Source organism: Schistocerca nitens, chromosome 12 (genome assembly GCF_023898315.1).
Source record: "Schistocerca nitens isolate TAMUIC-IGC-003100 chromosome 12, iqSchNite1.1, whole genome shotgun sequence".
Taxonomy (NCBI): domain Eukaryota; kingdom Metazoa; phylum Arthropoda; class Insecta; order Orthoptera; family Acrididae; genus Schistocerca; species Schistocerca nitens.
The window spans coordinates 146,982,242-147,003,516 of record NC_064625.1 but is presented as its reverse complement, the minus strand read 5'-3'; the positions used below and the strand labels follow the sequence as shown (position 1 = coordinate 147,003,516).

The 21,275-nt window shown below is 47.0% G+C and overlaps 1 protein-coding gene across 1 annotated transcript in view; it reads left to right on the top strand.

Moving 5' to 3' along the window:
* Positions 1-10,739: 10,739 nt before the first annotated feature.
* Positions 10,740-21,275, top strand: part of LOC126214974 (sterile alpha motif domain-containing protein 1-like) — a 74,579-nt gene continuing 64,043 nt past the window's right edge. The window contains exon 1 of the mRNA XM_049941607.1: positions 10,740-10,957. Coding sequence (XP_049797564.1) covers positions 10,740-10,957 — 218 coding nt within the window. The remainder of the gene's footprint in view (positions 10,958-21,275) is intronic.

Here is a 21,275-nt window from a genome sequence, read left to right as displayed (position 1 = left end):
AATTCATCTAATTACAATAGGAAACACGAAATTATATAAAAAAATAAAACTTCACACAAGAAATTAAAACGTTTTCGAAAATCTAGAAATTAACGAGACCGGTATCTTGCCTGTATCGATATAGATAACAAACCGTCGATATTCCCGAGACAGATGACGTATCTAAAGCTCTAAACTCCACCCGAACAGGCCATGAAGGCCCAACGGCACCGACCGGCCGCCGTGTCACCCTCAGTACACAGGTGTCAGTGGATGAACATATGGAGGAGCATGTGATCAGGAAAACGCTCTACCGGCTGTATGTCAGGGTACGAGACCGGATGAGGTACCTAGGAGGGTTGAAAATGGTTCACATGGCTCTGAGCACTATGGGACTTAACATCTGAGCTCATCAGTCCCCTAGAACTTAGAACTACTTACGCCTAACTAACCTAAGGACATCACACACATCCATGCCCGAGGCAGGATTCGAACCTGCGGCCGTAGCGGTCTCGCAGTTCCAGACTGTAGCGCCTAGAACCGCTCGGCCACTCTGGCCGGCCCTAGGAGAGTTGAATATAAAGTAACGGCAACACTAGCATAACATGAAGGATGCGCATCAAATGGCGGCCGCGCTGCCTGTAGTTGATTGCAAAAGGTCAGTTGAAGTATGGCACTGATTGGGGGCGGCCGCGTTTGAGTCAGTTGAAGTGTGTACTGTCTGAAAGCGCGCGAGACAAGTTTAAGAGCCCTGGCAGTATGATCAGGGAACACGAACAACAGCCCCGGGAGCGCACAACAGTCTCGAGGACGACACGAGGCGTTGGTGACGCAGAATTACCATATCATACTGTGGCGCTCTGTGCAGGAAGTTACTGCGTACGTTGGGGTAAGACACACTGGAAGATCGGCCGTATTCACCCGATATGAGTCCGTGCGGTTAGGACCTGCTCTCCAAAATGAAGGAACCACCTCCTGACACGCGCTGCAACACAATTGAGAAGACGACATCCGTGGCACAGGGCGGCCGTTGACGAGACATCTACACAGGTGGACACGCGAAATGTGTACGGCGCCTTCCGTCTGTGTAGAGGGTGATCGAAATGTGGGGCGATCATATTAAGAGCACGTAATTGTGTGAACTCCGGTCAGTAACTTGTGGTATGAACTATAACTGTGTTGCCACTACTTTTTATCCAGTATATGCACAATTAAGATTTTACGGTACCCTCAGAACGCGAGTGCTACTGTCACTTGGCCGAGTTTTTGTGTTAATGGTGCTAACTGGTGATGTACATGCAAGCTGTGCCCGTAACCACAACTTTCAAAACAGACCTTTATTGGGGATACCATTAGATGGAACTGGCTCCACACCAATGTGACTACTGTTTTCCACTGTGGCAGAGGTAAGTTAAAAGTTTTTGTATTTCTGACGTTATTCTTCTATTTTTGTAGCAGCTGTGACTTTTTTCATTGGATTCCCTACCAGGTAGTTTGAAAATGGACAGGGGTACGAGATGAGCTCACCGAAGTTAAGCGCTGTTGGGCGTGGCCGGCACTTGGATGGGTGACCATCCAGGCCGCCATGCGCTGTTGCCATTTTTCAGGGTGTACTCAGCCTCGTGATGCCAATTGAGGAGCTACTCGACCGAATGGTAGCGGCTCCGGCCAAAGAAAAGCATCGTAACGACCGGGAGAGCGGTGTGCTGACCACACGATCCTCCTATCCGCATCCTCCTCTGAGGATGACACGGCGGTCGGATGGTCCCGATGGGCCACTTGTGGCCTGAAGACGGAGTGCTACAAGATCACCTAATAGTGCAATAGCATGAAACAAACTGTTTTCTTCAGACATAAAAATTGACTACACAAGACAGTGGCTTCACTCAGAAAGCTGCGATAGTCAAAAGCAGCATCACGTGTGAATGTGTTGTGCGCAGTAGCCACGCTACCAATGACAGGTTACAACAGTGGACCAGCTTTATAGTCAGGAGAGGATATAGCTGCTTTGTGACACCTTTCCCACCCGAAACACTGCAGTCATCCAGTCCAGAATGGGGACGAACACAGACGACACGTGGTGTTTAATTTAGTTTCTTCCTCCCTCCTCTGGGTACTTCACTATTTTCTCGGACATTGTATTTCAGAGTTGCACGAGAGGCTTGTACTATCGTAACACCGTACTGTTTCAGCTACTCCGTAAACAATTTTTTTTAAATGTTTAATGCTACTGTTTTCGTCATCTTGGGGATCAGCAGGTAGTTTTCAGGTGTAGGTGTAATATGGTGTGGACGTACGAACCTGGGTGCTAATATGTGGTATTTTGATGGGATGGGGGGGGAGGGGGGGAGAGAGAGAGCACGGTGGGATTGTCGGGGGCGGAGGTGCCGGCGGCCGGTTGCCTGTCTGTCTGTCTGTCTAACTGCGAGGGTGGGTGTCGGCCCGTTTGACGCGGAACAATGCGGCCATTGTTTCTGGACGACTGCCCCGCCCGCGGCACAATCGAAACCTGCCGCGCGGCCGGCGGACACAATGGCGGCATTAGGCGGGCAGTCGGGGGAATCCCCGGCTAGGTGCGTGTCGGTGCGCGCGCCGCATTCGGCGTCCGCGTTTTACGACGGCGCGCACGGGGATCGGCGCTTTGCCCGTCGTTAAACGCGACCCTCCACTGGCGCCGACACCTACGGCGCGGCTACAGACCGTGTCGATTAGTGGAAACGTCCCGCACCCTCTCCCAGATTTCCTACCTCCCTCCCTGCCACCCCCTCCTATATGTCTCTCTCCCTCCCTCGCCGCATCTGCATGCACTGCCGGTCACTAAAACTGCAGCGCCAGTATGTATTTCATTTATAGTGCAGTTAGAGAAAGGCAGGGTTAGTTTTGTAGGTCATATGAAGGTGATATAAATAGGGCGAAATTTCGAAATTTATTTCTCAGATGCGATCAAGTTCGGCAGCGTCACACGGGCGGACACCGAGCCGAATCTAGCTCGTGAGACAGATACTGCTACGTCATTCCAAGCTGCTTCAGATCTATGGCAAAGGTCATTGACCGTAGTGACCGGCCAGTGATGAAGTATATCTACAGCATTAAATGAAGACAAGTTGTTGTTCAAGGTTGTTACCAAAATTCTTGAAAAGTACTTGAGCGCTTTACTTAAGATTTTTACCCGATACTCCAAAGAACATTCGGACGGACACAGACTTTATATTTTTTTATCTATATAATATTGAAAAATTAATAATACATGAAGGGGTGTGTTGCTGTTAGCATAAGTTAGTTTAAGGAGTGTGTACGTCTAGGGACCGATGATTTAAGCAATTTGGTCCATTAGGAATTCACACACATCTGAACATTTAATGTGATGTGTTTTTGTTCAAATGGTTCAAATGGCTCTGAGCTCTATGGGACTTACACTTGAGGTCATCAGTGCCGTAGAACTTAGAACTACTTAAACCTAACTAACCTAAGGACATCACACACATCCATGCCCAAGGCAGGATTCGAACCTGCGACCGTAGCGGTCGCGTGGTTCCAGACTGTAGCGCCTAGAACCGCTCGACCACTCCGGTCGGCGTGTATTTGTTGTTTCTGTGTATTTGTCCATCCCATGTACTTTGTCTTTCGCTGGAGGTGGAGTTGAAAAATCAAAATTTGTGAAACTATCACTACTTTTCTTGCCACGGTTCGCGCGGCTACCCCCGTCGGAGGTTCGTGTCCTCCCTCGAGTATGGGTGTGGGTATTGTCCTTAGCATAAGTTAGTTTAAGTAGTTTGTATGCCTAGGAACCGATGACCTCAGCAGTTTGGTCCCATAGGAACTTACCACAACAAAACTTTACGGCGGAGGAAATCTGAAGATTTCAATTGTACTAGAAATACGGCTTTACCTACTCTTTTTACCGAATCTCCATAGATTAACTTTAGAGCTTATGCGTATTGGAAGAGTCAGGTCTTCTGCTGCTCCTGCGTGCTACTCTCACCGTTCCACAATTCATTCGTCCGACTGCAACTTTCCCTGAAGGTTTGCCGACCGTGACTGAACCAGCAAAAAGACGGCACTATTGGAGACGTCGCATAACACACTCATTGTGTATAAAAGGCGTCTCGCTTCGACAGCTAAGTCTGCGCGAATTAAACGTACGGCACACATACCCACAGACAGGGGGCTGGCAAACACACTGGCCCGTGTACTTGCTCCAAATAATCACTCGCCGGCGTCTGTCCGCCCCCACCCTCCGCCACACACCGCTAAGTGAATTAGGGCCGCCGGCTGCGCGTTAGCTCGGCTGTCGGCAGCCGCCGTGACGTCATCGCCGCTGTGCGCCTGCGGCCCGCAAGTGTAACACAAATGTCCCGGCCGCTACCTTTCCTTTCCTCCCCTCTTCCACCTCGCTCTCTCTCCACCACTCTCTTACTCTCTCGCTCTCTTTTCCCTCCCTTCCCCTCCCCCCCCCCCTCTGTTTGTTTGAGAGAGAGCCCCCGTGAAGCCCGCCCGGACTCGCAGCGAATGCATATGCATGCAACGGACCGCAGATTGCCGTTATACCGGAGTAGGCAGCGCCGGCGTCGAGCAATCGGCAATTCTAATTGGTGTTCCTCGGCCGGGGCGTAATGCCGCATCGCCAAGTGTTTCCAGCCGCGCCGGGAAACGTTGATTAATATTTTGTTGGTACTCCGGGCCCGGAACGAGGGCAGTGAAAAATTCCTGTTTGCCCATCAGTTTCTCGTAGCTACACGAGTCGGACCCCTCACTCCAGCCATCCACTGACACACACACACACACACACACACACACACACACACACACACACACACACACACACGGGAACGCCTCGTTCTCCTGTAATATCGCCGCTGCCCACTCAGAATACTATTAGACTCTCGTTTGGCGTAGGGAGGGAGCGGAAAATGTGTGTGTGTGTGTGTGTGTGTGTGTGTGTGTGTGTGTGTGTGTGTGTGTGTGTGTTTCCCCGGCAGCTTGCTACAGGGAATGTGTCTGGTACACAACAGCACCTGACAGAAAATACATCACACAGCTGCAGTGTGCTCCACGTTATTCTACTCAATCGTGATTTTGTTCTTTTCATTGCCGTTACGACCGAAGTAAAATGTTAAACTGCCTGTTCCAGGACGAATAAACACTTGGTACGCGCCGGCCGGGGTGGCCGAGCGGTTCTAGGGGCTTCAGTTTGAAACCGCGAGACCGCTTCCAAGGTCATCAGTCCCCTAGAACATAGAACTACTTAAACCTAACCAACCTAAGGACATCACACACATCCATGCGCGAGGCAGGATTCGAACCTGCGACCGCAGTGGTCGCACGGTTCCAGACTGTAGCGCCTAGAACCGCTCGGCCATCCCGGGCCTGCTCACGCTCAAGTCCTTGGCAGAGAAATCACACCAGTGCTTTCACATTATTTCTCTACCAGAATGAGATTTTCACTCTGCAGCGGAGTGTGCGCTGATATGAAACTTCCTCGCAGATTAAAACTGTGTGCCAGACCGAAACTCGAACTCGGGACCTTTGCCTTTCGCGGGCAATGGCTCTACCATCTGAGCTACCCAAGCGCGACTCACGCCACTCTCAAAGCTTTACTTCAGCCAGTACCTCGTCTCCTACTTTTATTTCTCTACCGTTCGACTCTTGAGAAAAACGCGGGAAAAAACGATTACCTAAATCTTTCCGTGCTATCTCCGATTACTCTTATTTTATTTAGTGGTAATTTCTCCTTATGTACGTGGGAGTCAACAAAATATTTTCGCATTTGGAGGAAAAGTTGGTGACTGAAACTTTTTGAAAATACCCCGGCGCAACGAAAAACGTCTTTCTTTCAGTAATCGCCATACCAACTGGCATATTATATCCATGGCACCCTCTCCCCAATTCCGCAATAATTCAAAACGATGTGCCTTTCTCTGAATATTTTGGAAGTTCACCGACAATTCTACTTGGTACTGCTCTTCTAAAGCGCTGCACCGCTCTACCAGAGGACGGACAAGTGTTGCGTGGGCAGTCTTTTTAGTACATTTCTTACATATTATAACTGAATGTTTGACAATCTTAGGAAATAAAACTTTCGCATTTACGAGAGCTCAGTGTCAGTAATTTTATGTGTTGCATTTTGCTGCATTTAAGGATTAATGTGTTCCCCGAAAGACACGAGCTGATATTACTGAAAAAACTATCACCTGCGTCATATACATCTACATACACTCCTGGAAATGGAAAAAAGAACACATTGACACCGGTGTGTCAGACCCACCATACTTGCTCCAGATCCTGCGAGAGGGCTGTACAAGCAATGATCACACGCACGGCACAGCGGACACACCAGGAACCGCGGTGTTGGCCGTCGAATGGCGCTAGCTGCGCAGCATTTGTGCACCGCCGCCGTCAGTGTCAGCCAGTTTGCCGTGGCATACGGAGCTCCATCGCAGTCTTTAACACTGGTAGCATGCCGCGACAGCGTGGACGTGAACCGTATGTGCAGTTGACGGACTTTGAGCGAGGGCGTATAGTGGGCATGCGGGAGGCCGGGTGGACGTACCGCCGAATTGCTCAACACGTGGGGCGTGAGGTCTCCACAGTACATCGATGTTGTCGCCAGTGGTCGGCGGAAGGTGCACGTGCCCGTCGACCTGGGACCGGACCGCAGCGACGCACGGATGCACGCCAAGACCGTAGGATCCTACGCAGTGCCGTAGGGGACCGCACCGCCACATCCCAGCAAATTAGGGACACTGTTGCTCCTGGGGTATCGGCGAGGACCATTCGCAACCGTCTCCATGAAGCTGGGCTACGGTCCCGCACACCGTTAGGCCGTCTTCCGCTCACGCCCCAACATCGTGCAGCCCGCCTCCAGTGGTGTCGCGACAGGCGTGAATGGAGGGACGAATGGAGACGTGTCGTCTTCAGCGATGAGAGTCGCTTCTGCCTTGGTGCCAATGATGGTCGTATGCGTGTTTGGCGCCGTGCAGGTGAGCGCCACAATCAGGACTGCATACGACCGAGGCACACAGGGCCAACACCCGGCATCATGGTGTGGGGAGCGATCTCCTACACTGGCCGTACACCACTGGTGATCGTCGAGGGGACACTGAATAGTGCACGGTACATCCAAACCGTCATCGAACCCATCGTTCTACCATTCCTAGACCGGCAAGGGAACTTGCTGTTCCAACAGGACAATGCACGTCCGCATGTATCCCGTGCCACCCAACGTGCTCTAGAAGGTGTAAGTCAACTACCCTGGCCAGCAAGATCTCCGGATCTGTCCCCCATTGAGCATGTTTGGGACTGGATGAAGTGTCGTCTCACGCGGTCTGCACGTCCGGCACCAACGCTGGTCCAACTGAAGCGCCAGGTGGAAATGGCATGGCAAGCCGTTCCACAGGACTACATCCAGCATCTCTACGATCGTCTCCATGGGAGAATAGCAGCCTGCATTGCTGCGAAAGGTGGATATACACTGTACTAGTGCCGACATTGTGCATGCTCTGTTGCCTGTGTCTATGTGCCTGTGGTTCAGTCAGTGTGATCATGTGATGTATCTGACCCCAGGAATGTGTCAATAAAGTTTCCCCTTCCTGGGACAATGAATTCACGGTGTTCTTATTTCAATTTCCAGGAGTGTACATACACATCAAAAAAAGTTTTGCATCACCTCGGATCCGAGAGTTCCGGAACCTGTACAGAAAATTGGAATAGAGATCAACACAAACATCATTTTTGGCCTTTTTATTACGCATGAAAACCATACACTGCATGTTGTACCACCATACAGCGATACCTTCAGAGGTGGTGGTCCAGACTGCTGTACACGGGTACCTCTAATACCCAGTAGCACGTCGTCCTGCATTAATGCGTGCTTGTATTCGACGTGGCATACTGTCCACAAGTTCATCAAGGCTCTATTGGTTCAGATTTTCCCACTCCTCAATAGCGATTCGACGTAGATCCCTCAGAGTGGTTGGTGGGTCACGTCGTCCATAAACAGCCCTTTTCAGTCTATCCCAGGCATGTTCGATAGGATTCATGTCTGAAGAACATGCTGGCTACTCTAGTCGAGTGATGTCGTTATCCTGGAGGAAGTCATTCGCAAGATGTGCACGATGGGGGCGCGAACTTTCGTCCATGAAGACGGATGCCTCGCCAATATGCTGCCGATATGGTTGCACTATCGGTCGGAGGATGGCATTCACGTATCGTACAGCCGTTACGGCGCCTTCCATGACCACCAGCGGCGTACGTCGGCCCCACATAATGTCACCCCAAAACAGCAAGGAACCTCCACCTTGCTGCACTCGCTGGACAGTGGGGCGTTCAGTCTGACGGGGTTGCCTCCAAACACGTCTCCGACGATTGTCTGGTTGAAGGCATATGCGACACTCATCGGTGAAGAGAAAGTGATGGCAATCCTGAGCGATCCATTCGGCATGTTGTTGCGCCCATCTGTACCCCGCTGCATGGTGTCGTGGTTGCACAGATGGACCTCGCTGTGGACGTCGGGAGTGAAGTTCCGCAGCACGCAGCCTGTTGCGCACAGTTTGAGTCGTAACACGACGTCCTGTGGCTGCACGAAAAGCATTACTAAACATGGTGGCGTTGATGTCAGGGTTCCTCCGAGCCGTAATGCATGGGTAGCGGTCATCCACTGCAACAGTAGCCCTTGGGCGGCCTGAAGGAGGCATGTTCTTGTCTCACTGTCTCTCCTCTATATCCGAACAACATCGCTTTTGTTCCCTCCGAGACGCCTCGACACTTCCCTTGTTGAGAGCCCTTCCTGGCAGAGAGTAACAATGCGGACGTGATCGAAATGCGGTATTGACCGTCTAGGCATGGTTGAACTACAGACAACACGAGCCGTGTACCTCCTTCCTGGTGGAATGACTGGAACTTATCGGCTGTCGGACCCTCTCCGTCTAATAGTCCCTGCTCATGCATGGTTGGTTATATTTTTGGGCGGGTTTAGTGACATCTCTTGTCAAAAGAACTGTGTCTGTGATAAAATATCCACCGTCAACGTATATCTTCCCGAGTTCTGGGAACCGGGGTGATGCAAAACTTTTTTTTTTATGTGCGTGGAAATCCTGTCTGTCATCTTGTATATTCCTACAGTCACCCAGTCTCGATGCTTTCCCCTACATTACAGCTCCATCAGCAAAGTGGCGCAACTGTTGCTCACTGTATCGGCTATATCATTTATGTATATCCAGGAAAACAACGGCCGTATCTCATTTCCCTGGGGCGCTCCCGATGATACCCATTTTTTATTATGAACATTCGCAGTCCAATACGACGTACTGGGTTCTATTACCTAGGAATCGTCGAACCACTCACATACCCTATTTTCTTCTAACATTTCTTTTCCCACTGCGTATGTTTAGTTTACTTTCTGGTATCAGTATTTATCACTCTGTCTTTCCTTGTACGCCTCTTTCCATTTCTCAGAAACCTCATCTGCGTATTATCAGTATGCTTATCTTACTCCTTGTTTATAGTGCATCATTCATTCCCTATAACACCATTAGTGCCGTAAATCGTCTTCTCTCGTCTTCAGTCCTAAGCCTGGATCGATGCAGCTCTACACGCTAGACTATCCTATGCAAGACGTTTCATCTCCGAGTAGCAGTCTGCAGTGCGATGTGAACCTCATGTCATGAATATATATATATATATATTTCTATCAAAATCTTTCATTTCCTAACTATGCCTATCAGTAGTTAGTGCCTTCAGTAGTTTGAATCTTTTATTTAGCTGGCAGTATTGGCGCTCGCTGTATTGCAGTAGTTCGAGTAACGAAGATATTTGTGAGGTATGTGATTCATGAAAGGTATAGGTTATTGCTAGTCAGGGCCATTCTTTTGTAGGGATTATTGAAAGTCAGCTTGCGTTGCGCTAAAAATATTGTGTGTCAGTTCAGTGTTGATCAGAATAAGTAAGGAGAGAAATGTCTGAGTACGTTGAGTTTTGCTCAGCTGTTTGAAAATCAAATAACGTAAGAAGTTTACCAGCACAGTAATTCATGATTTTTCAAGGGGGACGTTACAACTTTTCAATAACAAAAAACAAAGCTGAAGGTTAGAGAGGGGGTAACAGAGGAGATTGGCAGAGGGTGGATGGGGCGGAGGGAACTGGTCATAGACGGAAGCAAGGAGAAGATGGACACAAAAGGGGCTGAAGGAAATTAGGACGTACATCCCATTCCCATACAAATCTAGGAATTCGAAGCACTTCTGGGTTCAATATGTAGCTATAAAAACCGTGCTTTAATTTCCTGCCCCAAAATTTGCAGAGACATAAAATATACGCTGATTTGTTGGCGAAATTCACACTGTGACAATTTAAGAAATTGCTATGGGGTGGCATAGATGCTGATGTAGAAGTAGATGTTGATTAAGAGGACGAGTCAGTGGGGTGAAACATGCTTCAGGTATATTCGGTAACGTGAATGTACGCCCTAAAGTCACCAGGCGACTGAAATACACGTGACACTGCCGCACGTTAACTAATTCCTTCGAGTCTGCCAGGGCGGCAGTAAACTTGTTACGCACAAGTGTGGCTGGCATCTCAATGACCTCTTGACCGCCGTTCAGTTGAACTCGAAAGTGGGAATCAAGGCGGAAGGCGACGAGAAGGAGCGGAGGTAGAGAGGAGCGTGCTGGAAGACAATGCGTGCAGTGCGCACACACGCAGCGTGCGTTTCCTCGCGGTCCTCTCTCCTTCCCGCCTCTGCGTCTCCCTCGTCTCCTCCACACATGCCCGGGCTTCCTCCTCCCGCGCCGGGCCGTGGCTCCGGCGCGCTCAGCCCTGGCATCCGGCGCTCTAATTGGAATAATCCTCTCCGCTGGCTTCTCTCAATTAATGGGGCAGCCAACAGCGAGCGGCACGCCAGCCAGCTAAGACTTAATAAAAGCCCCCGACAGCAGCGCCTGCCGGCTCGCCGCCCTACCTGCCCGCGCAGCACCGCTGTAATGCGGGTAGCCGACTGTGCAGGGGTTGCCACTGTGCACAGGCTCCGAAAATGTGTTTTCTTACATTTAAGGGGGATAGGAGAGGCACCACAGGACATTTTAATTTCCACTGTCTATACTTTTACGAATAAATTCATAAAACTTTGTCGACATGACCAAGAAGGGTTCAGGATTCACGCTCATAGCAGTGGAAGTTCAAAAATATAACAAAATATTTTTTTTCATGTGAAATGTCATCATTTTTTCACTTACTATCGGCTGCATTCGTTGCTATAGCTACACTTTCCTTCATAAGTGAAGAAGATTCTTCGATGAATTTTGCAAAGCATACAAACCATACTTCCAGGTATATGAAACTCTAGAATTTTCCAAATCTATTAAGAACTGTGCTAAAAATTGAGATAATAAACCATAAAATTTGAGTTTTTTCTAAACATGTAGTTTAAAATGTAACAGCTCATTCATTTTTCATTAATTAAATAAATTCTAGAGTTTGATACAAGTATGTTTTGTTCGCTGTGCAAAATTCATCGAAGAATCTCTCTCACTTATGAAGAAAAGTGTACCTATAGCAACAACTGCAGCCAATAGTAAGTGAAAAAATGATGAAATTTCACACGTAAAAAAAATTATTTTGTTATACTTTCGAACTTACATTGCTATGAGTTTGAATCCTGAATTCTTCTTGGTCGTGTTCACAAAGTTTTATGAATTTATTCGTAAAAGTATAGTCAGTGGAAATGAAAATGTCGTGTGGTGCCCCTCCTGCTCCAAGTCGGCCCATTTGATGTCGTACCCCCTTTCAAAGAGTCCTGCTTCTTTTTTACGATGAGAAGCGGTGTTCCGATGAGTTGCACAGGTCGTAGTCAGTTGCACGTGCTGTGTACAATGTTATCACACTATGAAAACAGCTTACGAGACGCGCAATATAATTTTTGCTTCGTTAAAATACAGGTTGATTATAATTAAATTCTCAAAACGCTGTAGAAATAACACCACTGGTCAGAATCATGTCAAATTGCAACCGAATATTTTTGGAGAAGGGCGAAAACGTATGGTAGAAGAAAAATAGTCACAAAATGTAGCCATAGATCTACATCTACATACATACTCCGCAATCCACCATACGGTGCGCGGCGGAGGGTACCTCGTACCACAACTAGCATCTTCTCTCCCTGCTCCACTCCCAAACAGAACGAGGGAAAAATAAACTGCCTATATGCCTCTGTACGAGCCCTAATCTCTCTTATCTTATCTTTGTGGTCTTTCCGCGAAATGTAAGTTGGCGGCAGTAAAACTGTACTGCAGTCAGCCTCAAATGCTGGTTCTCTAAATTTTCTCAGTAGCGACTCACGAAAAGAACGCTTCCTTTCCTCCAGAGACTCCCACCCGAGTTGTTAAAGGATTTCCGTAACACTCGCGTGACGATCAAACCTACCAGTAACAAATCTAGCAGCCCGCCTTTGAATTGCGTCTATGTCCTCCCTCAATCCGACCTGATAGGGATCCCAAACGCTAGAGAGGTACTAAAGAATAGGTCGTATTAGTGTTTTATAAGCGGTCTCCTTTACAGATGAACCACATCTTGCCAAAATTCTACCAATGAACCGAAGACGACTTTCCGCCTTCCCCACAACTGCCATTACATGCTTGTCCCAACTCATATCGTTCTGCAATGTTACGCCCAAATATTTAATCGACGTGGCTGTGTCAAGCGCTACACTACTAATGGAGTATTCAAACATTACGGGATTCTTTTTCCTATTCATCTGCATTAATTTACATTTATCTATATTTAGAGATAGCTGCCGTTCTTTACACCAATCACAAATCCTGCCCAAGTCATCTTGTATCCTCCTACAGTCACTCAACGACGACACCTTCCCGTACACCACAGCATCATCAGCAAACAGCCGCACACTGCTATCCACCATATCCAAAAGATCATTTATGTAGATAGAAAACAACAGTGGACCTACCACACTTCCCTGGGGCACTCCAGATGATGCCCTCACCTCCAATGAACACTCACCATCGAGGAGAACGTACTGGGTTCTATTACTTAAGAAGTCTTCTAGCCACTCACATATTTGGGAACCAATCCCATATGCTCATACCTTACTTAGGAGTCTGCAGTTGGGCACCGAGTCAAACGCTTTCCGGAACTCAAGGAATATGGCATCCGTCTGATACCCTTCATACATGGTTCGCAAGAATGATGTCAAATTGCAAACGAATATTTTTGGAGAAGTGGGAAACCGCATGGTAGAAGAAAAATAGTTACAAAATGTAGCAATAGATGGCCTGTAAGCATCATAATTTAATAGTGGTCGACTACAAATGACAAATGAATCATACAATGCCTAAGGTGTACGTTTGATGTTAAACAAACTGTAGTACTCAGTCTCCATGGCTGTGGAGGTGTGATACTGTTAGTTACGCAAGCCCAACCACTACGGCAAAGTGATATCACATCAGATGGAAAAAATCTGTTTTTAATTGTCCTGAAGCCAAAAACCGCGTAAAATCATCAGTAATATCGGTTTTTAACTGTCCTGAGGCCAACAACCGCATAAAAAGCATCAATAGAAATCAGATCGGATTATTAATTTCCTTGTGACAGGCGCGAAACATGTACAAAACATGGCTCTGAGCACTACGGGACTTAACATCTGAGGTCATCAGTCCCCTAGACTTCAAACTACTTAAACGTTGTAAGTAGGCTGTTTAGGTTTTTTTATTGGTAACACCACCTCTGTATGAAAATCACTGGCTGTGCTGTGTGCAGTCTGTGGCTGCTTTGCATTGTTGTAATGCTCGCCATTGTAGTGTTAGGCAGCTGGCTGTGAACAGCGCGTAGCGTTGCGCAGTTGGAGGTGAGCCGCCAGCAGTGGTGGATGTGGGGAGAGAGATGGCGGAGTTTTGAAATTTGTCATGAACTGCTATATTTATATATGATGATATCAAGGTAAATACATTGTTTGTTCTCTATTAATATCTTTCATTTGCTAACTATCCCTATCAGTAGTTAGTGCCTTCCATAGTTTGAATCTTTTATTTAGCTGGCAGTAGTGGCGCTTGCTGTATTGCAGTAGTGGGAGAAACGAAGATTATTGTGAGGTAAGTGATTTAGTGATTTGTGAAAGGTATAGTTTAATGTTAGTCAGGGCCATTCTTTCGTAGGGATTTTTTGAAAGTCAGATTGCGTTGCGCTAAAAAATATTGTGTGTCAGTTAAAGCACAGTCGTGTATAAATTTTTCTAAAGGGGACGTTTCAACGTAACTGACCTAAAGACATCACACACACCCATGCCTGAGGGAGGATTCAAACTTGTGACCATAGCAGCAGCGCGGTTCCGGACTGAAGCGCCTAGAACCGCTCGGCCACAACGGCCGGCCATGTTTAATATGCCGTCCACCGTTTTCTGCAAGCTGAAATCGAGAAACAGCATGTTCCACAACTGATGGAACTGTTTTCGAGGTCACGTTCAGAATGTGTTGCGCAATGCGTGCCTTTAATGAAGCTAACTTTTCAATCGGAACACTGAACACAACATCTTTCAGATAGCCCCAGAGCCAGGCTATAGGGAAATGGAGGCTGGTAATTCTAGCATTTCCGAAATAAGCTTCAGCAGCTGCTAAACTGGTTTTGGATTGTGCGGAGGTGCGCCATCTTGCATAAAAATGATCCCAGCCACACATGGACGCTATTGGAGAAGTGGAATGACGTGGTTGCGCAAATGACGCTCATAGCGCTTACCAGTGACGGTACAGGTAACAGGACCAGAAGCACCTGTCTCTTCGAAAAAAATATGGCCCTATGAAACAATTCTGTGTATTGACATATCCTGTCAGATGGAAGTGGGCTTCGTCTGCGCAAAAAATCTTCGACGGCCAATCATTGTCACATCCATGCGAGCAAGAAATCCTAAAGCAAAGGTCTCCCTCGCTTGCAGGTCAACAGGAAGCAGCTTCTGGGTAATTTTGAATGAATACCCGAGAAGGATGTTTCGTAGGATTTTATGCTATGTGAAAACCCGTCTTCTCGAATTTCCGAATCATTTTCTCCAGATCACGGCAGTCATCGGACCGACGCCTTTCTTCAAACCCTTCTGTGACCGGAACTTCTGCAGCACGACGTGTGCACAGTCATCATTCTTGTAATACAGCTTTACAGGCAGAGCGCGATCCTGCATTGAGACAGTCATGGCGAACGTCGCAGACGCGAAAGAAGGAAAAGCCGTGTATCCGGCGTGTTTATACCAACTTCAGAGCGTCATGCGCATGAGAGAAGTTTCCATTTACGGATTCTGACTCATACAGCGAGCGCCATCTATTGATCAACTTTCACTCTATCTTTTTTCTTCTGCCATACGGTTTCCTCCTCCTCCGATAATATTCCGTTGCAATTTGACGTCATTCTGACCAGTGGTTTTATTTGTACAGCGTTTTGGCCGTCCGCTGTGGCCGAGCGGTTCTAGGCGCTTCAGTCCGGACCGCTACGGTGGCAGGTTTTAATCCTGCCTCGGGCATGGACGTATGTGATGTCCTTAGGTTAGTTATGTAAGACTGATGACCTCAGATGTTAAGTCCCATAGTGCTTAGAGCCATTTGAACCACTTGTACAGCGTGAAACGTCCCCTTAGAAAAATTATACATGACTGTGCTTAAACTGACACACAATATTTTTAGCGCAACGCAATCTGACTTTCAATAATCCCTACAAAAGAATTGCCCTGACTAACAATAGCGTTTACCCTTCACAAATCACATACCTCACAAAAATCTTCGTTACTCGAACTACTGCAATACAGCGAGCGCCACTACTGCCAGCTAAATAAAAGATTCAAACTACTGAAGGCACTAACTACTGATAGGCATAGTTTGCAAATGAAAGATTTTGATAGAGAACAAACAATGTATTTACCTTAATAGTGTTCAAAAGTCATAATATACACTCCTGGAAATTGAAATAAGAACACCGTGAATTCATTGTCCCAGAAGGGGAAACTTTATTGACACATTCCTGGGGTCAGATACATCACATGATCACACTGACAGAACCACAGGCACATAGACACAGGCAACAGAGCATGCACAATGTCGGCACTAGTACAGTGTATATCCACCTTTCGCAGCAATGCAGGCTGCTATTCTCCCATGGAGACGCTCGTAGAGATGCTGGATGTAGTCCTGTGGAACGGCTTGCCATGCCATTTCCACCTGGCGCCTCAGTTGGACCAGCGTTCGTGCTGGACGTGCAGACCGCGTGAGACGACGCTTCATCCAGTCCCAAACATGCTCAATGGGGGACAGATCCGGAGATCTTGCTGGCCAGGGTAGTTGACTTACACCTTCTAGAGCACGTTGGGTGGCACGGGATACATGCGGACGTGCATTGTCCTGTTGGAACAGCAAGTTCCCTTGCCGGTCTAGGAATGGTAGAACGATGGGTTCGATGACGGTTTGGATGTACCGTGCACTATTCAGTGTCCCCTCGACGATCACCAGTGGTGTACGGCCAGTGTAGGAGATCGCTCCCCACACCATGATGCCGGGTGTTGGCCCTGTGTGCCTCGGTCGTATGCAGTCCTGATTGTGGCGCTCACCTGCACGGCGCCAAACACGCATACGACCATCATTGGCACCAAGGCAGAAGCGACTCTCATCGCTGAAGACGACACGTCTCCATTCGTCCCTCCATTCACGCCTGTCGCGACACCACTGGAGGCGGGCTGCACGATGTTGGGGCGTGAGCGGAAGACGGCCTAACGGTGTGCGGGACAGTAGCCCAGCTTCATGGAGACGGTTGCGAATGGTCCTCGCCGATACCCCAGGAGCAACAGTGTCCCTAATTTACTGGGAAGTGGCGGTGCGGTCCCCTACGGCACTGCGTAGGATCCTACGGTCTTGGCGTGCATCCGTGCGTCGCTGCGGTCCGGTCCCAGGTCGAAGGGCACGTGCACCTTCCGCCGACCACTGGCGACAACATCGATGTACTGTGGAGACCTCACGCCCCACGTGTTGAGCAATTCGGCGGTACGTCCACCCGGCCTCCCGCATGCCCACTATACGCCCTCGCTCAAAGTCCGTCAACTGCACATACGGTTCACGTCCACGCTATCGCGGCGTGCTACCAGTGTTAAAGACTGCGATGGAGCTCCGTATGCCACGGCAAACTGGCTGACACTGACGGCGGCGGTGCACAAATGCTGCGCAGCTAGCGCCATTCGACGGCCAACACCGCGGTTCCTGGTGTGTCCGCTGTGCCGTGCGTGTGATCATTGCTTGTACAGCCCTCTCGCAGTGTCCGGAGCAAGTATGGTGGGTCTGACACACCGGTGTCAATGTGTTCTTTTTTCCATTTCCAGGAGTGTATATAGCAGTTCATGACATCCATTCTTACAAATGTACTGTTTCTGATGGACACACGTCCAGATCATCCGCTCTCAAAAATCCGCCATCTCACTTCCCCACATCCACCACTGCTGGCGGCTCACCTCCAACTGCGCAACGCTATGCGCTGTTAACAGCCGACTGCCCAACGCTACAATAGCCAACAACAATGCCAACCAGCCACAGACTGCACACAGCACAGCCAGTGATTGTCATACAGAGCGCTACGTGGCGTTACCAATAAAAAAACCTAAACAGCCTACTTACAAGCGGTTTGAAAGTTTAACTTTAATTATAAGCACCAGCCAATGTCACGTAACTAAGGTAAGGCGTAATGTTTGCTTGCAGGCATCATGCAGATTTTGGATGTCATTACGTCATTCAAAAGTATGATGGATTTTGTTATACGTGATTCATAGCCATCTTAAGAATTTGCATTCGATACCTGGAACTAAGTTTAAGTCTTTGAAGAAGTATACTAAAGTGCAGTGTATTAATTGACATTTCGAAATGGTTTCCAACTACGCAGTGCAGAAAGCGTCTAAACAGCTTCGAATATCGAGGGATGACATACTGCAAATTAGATACCTATCATCCCATGAAATGATTAATGTACAAAATTCCTCGGTTTTTACGTCCTGCTACAATGTTTTCAATCGTCGTTCATCCGAAGGGAACTAAACTTACTCTTGCGGATATATGGACAGCCCTGCAGGATTTATGGTGTCATTTCGCTCCAGCAATACTTCAGACATTAGCTTAATCCATGGCACGTTGTGTTGCGGCAATTCGCTGGGGCTCTACACGATGTTCGGCAGGTGAACCAGTTTCTTTTGCACTTCTGTGTAGTATACCCCATATGGCAGACACAAGTTGCGCCTCCCAAAGTACTATCGCAATGGGAATTGACACGAAGTGTGGCTGATTAAAACTGTGTGTTCCAACGAGATTCGCACTAGGACCTTTGCTTTTCGCGGAAAGCGCTATCCTAGCTTTCAGGAGACACTGTAGGATATAATGCTGTGATAGCGAGCCCTGAGTAGTCGTTAAGTCTGTAAGAGCACTTTCCGCGCAAGCCAAAGGTCACAGGTTCGACTCCGGTGAGACACTATTTTAATCTGCCAGGGAGGTTCAAGGTATAACAGACTTACCTATTGTATTGTATCGTATGATACTGAACGAACATTGGCTGCTACGAAAAGCCCTTACCATTGCTACGATGCTTGATTATCACAATTCGTTATCAATACTGGCTCTGTTGGGTATTCTGAATAACGTTAAGATTTTAGGTACGAGGTTCTGCCGTTCAGGGTTTTGCTTTTTTGACGTTGTATGCCTGTCGGTGAGCGTGATGTATACAGCTACAAATTTAGTGATGGCCGGAACTGCTTGCAATAATTAAGACTTTTCGTTGTAGCTGATTCACATGTTTACTTCTGCAGTCGCTACATTTAACGCTGTTAGGCGTACTTACATAGACCTGCATACTTCAGTCCTTTATTATGAATGGTTTTTTATGTAGGAAATAGTTGAGAATGGACGCACGAGCTGAAAATGTACTTCGAATTTAAAAAGAACGCAGCGCAGGGACAAGGATTGACCTCTTCTTTAAAAATGTTGCCTAATTTATCCCGATCTTGTGGACCAGTTCTACATTTCCATCTCAGATGTAGAAAGCACATATGGTGTTGTTTTAGCAGAGAAATTGTTTCCACATAGCTTTGCAAATCCATTTTGAATGACATCAGCTGATTTCTTTCTTCTTTTTTGTTTCAGGTAAGTGGCAAACTTCAGAGGACTGTGCCAGTTTCAACAGTCACTGGAAACGTATAGCTATTCAAGCAAGACAACATACGGAGTCCTGGCCACGCCTCTTCAAAACGAGAAAGACAAAGTTATTTCGATCTACCTGGATCGACTACGCGGCGTAACACACCCTGTAAGTTACCGCGCGTCGCAGTAGCCTATGTTTACAATTTTATACGAATATTTTACAGTGACGCATGCTTCTGGTGAAAGGCATAGCATGCACGGAAATATTTACGACTCGAAGTATGGTGATCCATTATTGTCAACTGTCTGCAAGTTAATCCAGAAAAATTTCTATTTTTTTTCAGTCACAAGCGCATTATCATATATTCTCTATATTGAATAAGTCATCAACACAAGTCGTGTGAAGTTAGCACCCCTTTTTCGAGAAATATACATTTTTTTCAGAGTTCTTGATAGATATGGCATAGTTCTAGAGTTCTTTGTACAAAACTTCAATAGTTCTGCAGAATTTAGCGAAGGAAACAACAATATTTGAAAAAATTTTCGTATGGAAAACATTTTTTGTCAAAACACAGCATGGCAAGTGGGACCAGCTTCTTAAATAATCTGATGTATTGGTGAAGTTGACGACATACTGCTGATGATTCTGACACCATAGTAAAAAATGTGCAGCCATCTGAACGTGGACATAATGAAAGTGGTCAAGGTTGTGAAATAAATCTTCTTAAAAGTGTCTTGATTTTCCATCGTAGTGAATGGTGGGAACAGTATGATTTACAATGATAAATACACCAGCCCCTCGCTGCAAGAATGTTTTCTTAATTTATTCAGTTTCTTTCGGTAGTCAGCTGGTGACCGCTAAGGCGTCGTCTTGCGTGGTGGTGTTGACGCGAGAGTTGCACCTTTGCTGGTCAGTGGTGACAGCCAGCTGTGATCACGAAAAAACAGTACCCAACTTCGTTAGACGTATATTTCAGGATGTTTCTGAAGATTGGGCTGGCAATCCCGAAATCGACTGTGCTTTAAAGAAATTAAAAGCCATCCTTGTAGCCGGAGGCTAACTTATTTATAATACCGAAATTTTGAGCTCTGTTCCCGTGTTTGCATAAAATTAAAATGAAATAAGGATAGCTTCGCCATCTTGCAAGAACACAGTCATCCTTTTTCTTTAACGCCGGAACACATTTCACCACAGTTGTGGTACCCTCAGCGGTCTGGTTTGTTTTCCCTTGTTTTGAAATACATACTCAAGGATTATATTTTGTTAGGAAATATGCTATATCGGATTCTGTTGTTATTTAAATTACATGTGTACTTTATATTTTATTATTGCATATTATGCAGTGGCTATCTTGTGGTTAGCACCAGAAATCGGTACACATCTAAAGTTGTACACCATGCCATCTGCAAGCATAAGGGTTGTTAGGGTAATGTCTGGATCGAATATTTGTTTCTGATACCACCTTTTAAAATACATATTCCGGAAAAATCGTGGTATATGACCCTTTCTTTTTTGCCTCACCATCGCTGTATTTATCTTTCATGAGCTGTAGTTCTTTTGTGTTTGTCTGCCAGACGCGTTTGTGTTGTTTTTGTGTAATTCGAATGACCTGTAACCATTGGTAATAATTTGTTAAGCTTTGGTATCGAGAGCTGTTTGGTGTGGTTCTTATTCATTGATTATGTTCCGTAGTTCAACAATGTTTACTCATGTTTATCGTGCTCATTTGCGAATACTCTGCAACGAAGCGGTATTCAACCCTCTAAAAGAAATCTCTCTATCTCTCTCTCTCTCTCTCTCTCTCTCTCTCTCTCTCTCTCTCTCTCTCTGTGTGTGTGTGTGTGTGTGTGTGTGTGTGTGTGTGAGAGAGAGAGAGAGAGAGAGAGAGACAGAGAGAGAGAAAATTGGAATCTCGCGGCCGTCACACTAAGACAGAACAGTGAGACAAACAAGAGTCAAAAAGGCATCAGAAACGTAAATTGTGCAGCGAAGCACGTGTCTAAGCCACAGCAACATAACAGCATGCAGTATTCACAAATGAGCAGGAGAAAACGTAACATACGAAAATGTTAAAATACGAGACTTATCCCATGAATAACAAACCACACCAAATAGTTCTCCATACCATTGTTTAATAAATCTTTATCGAT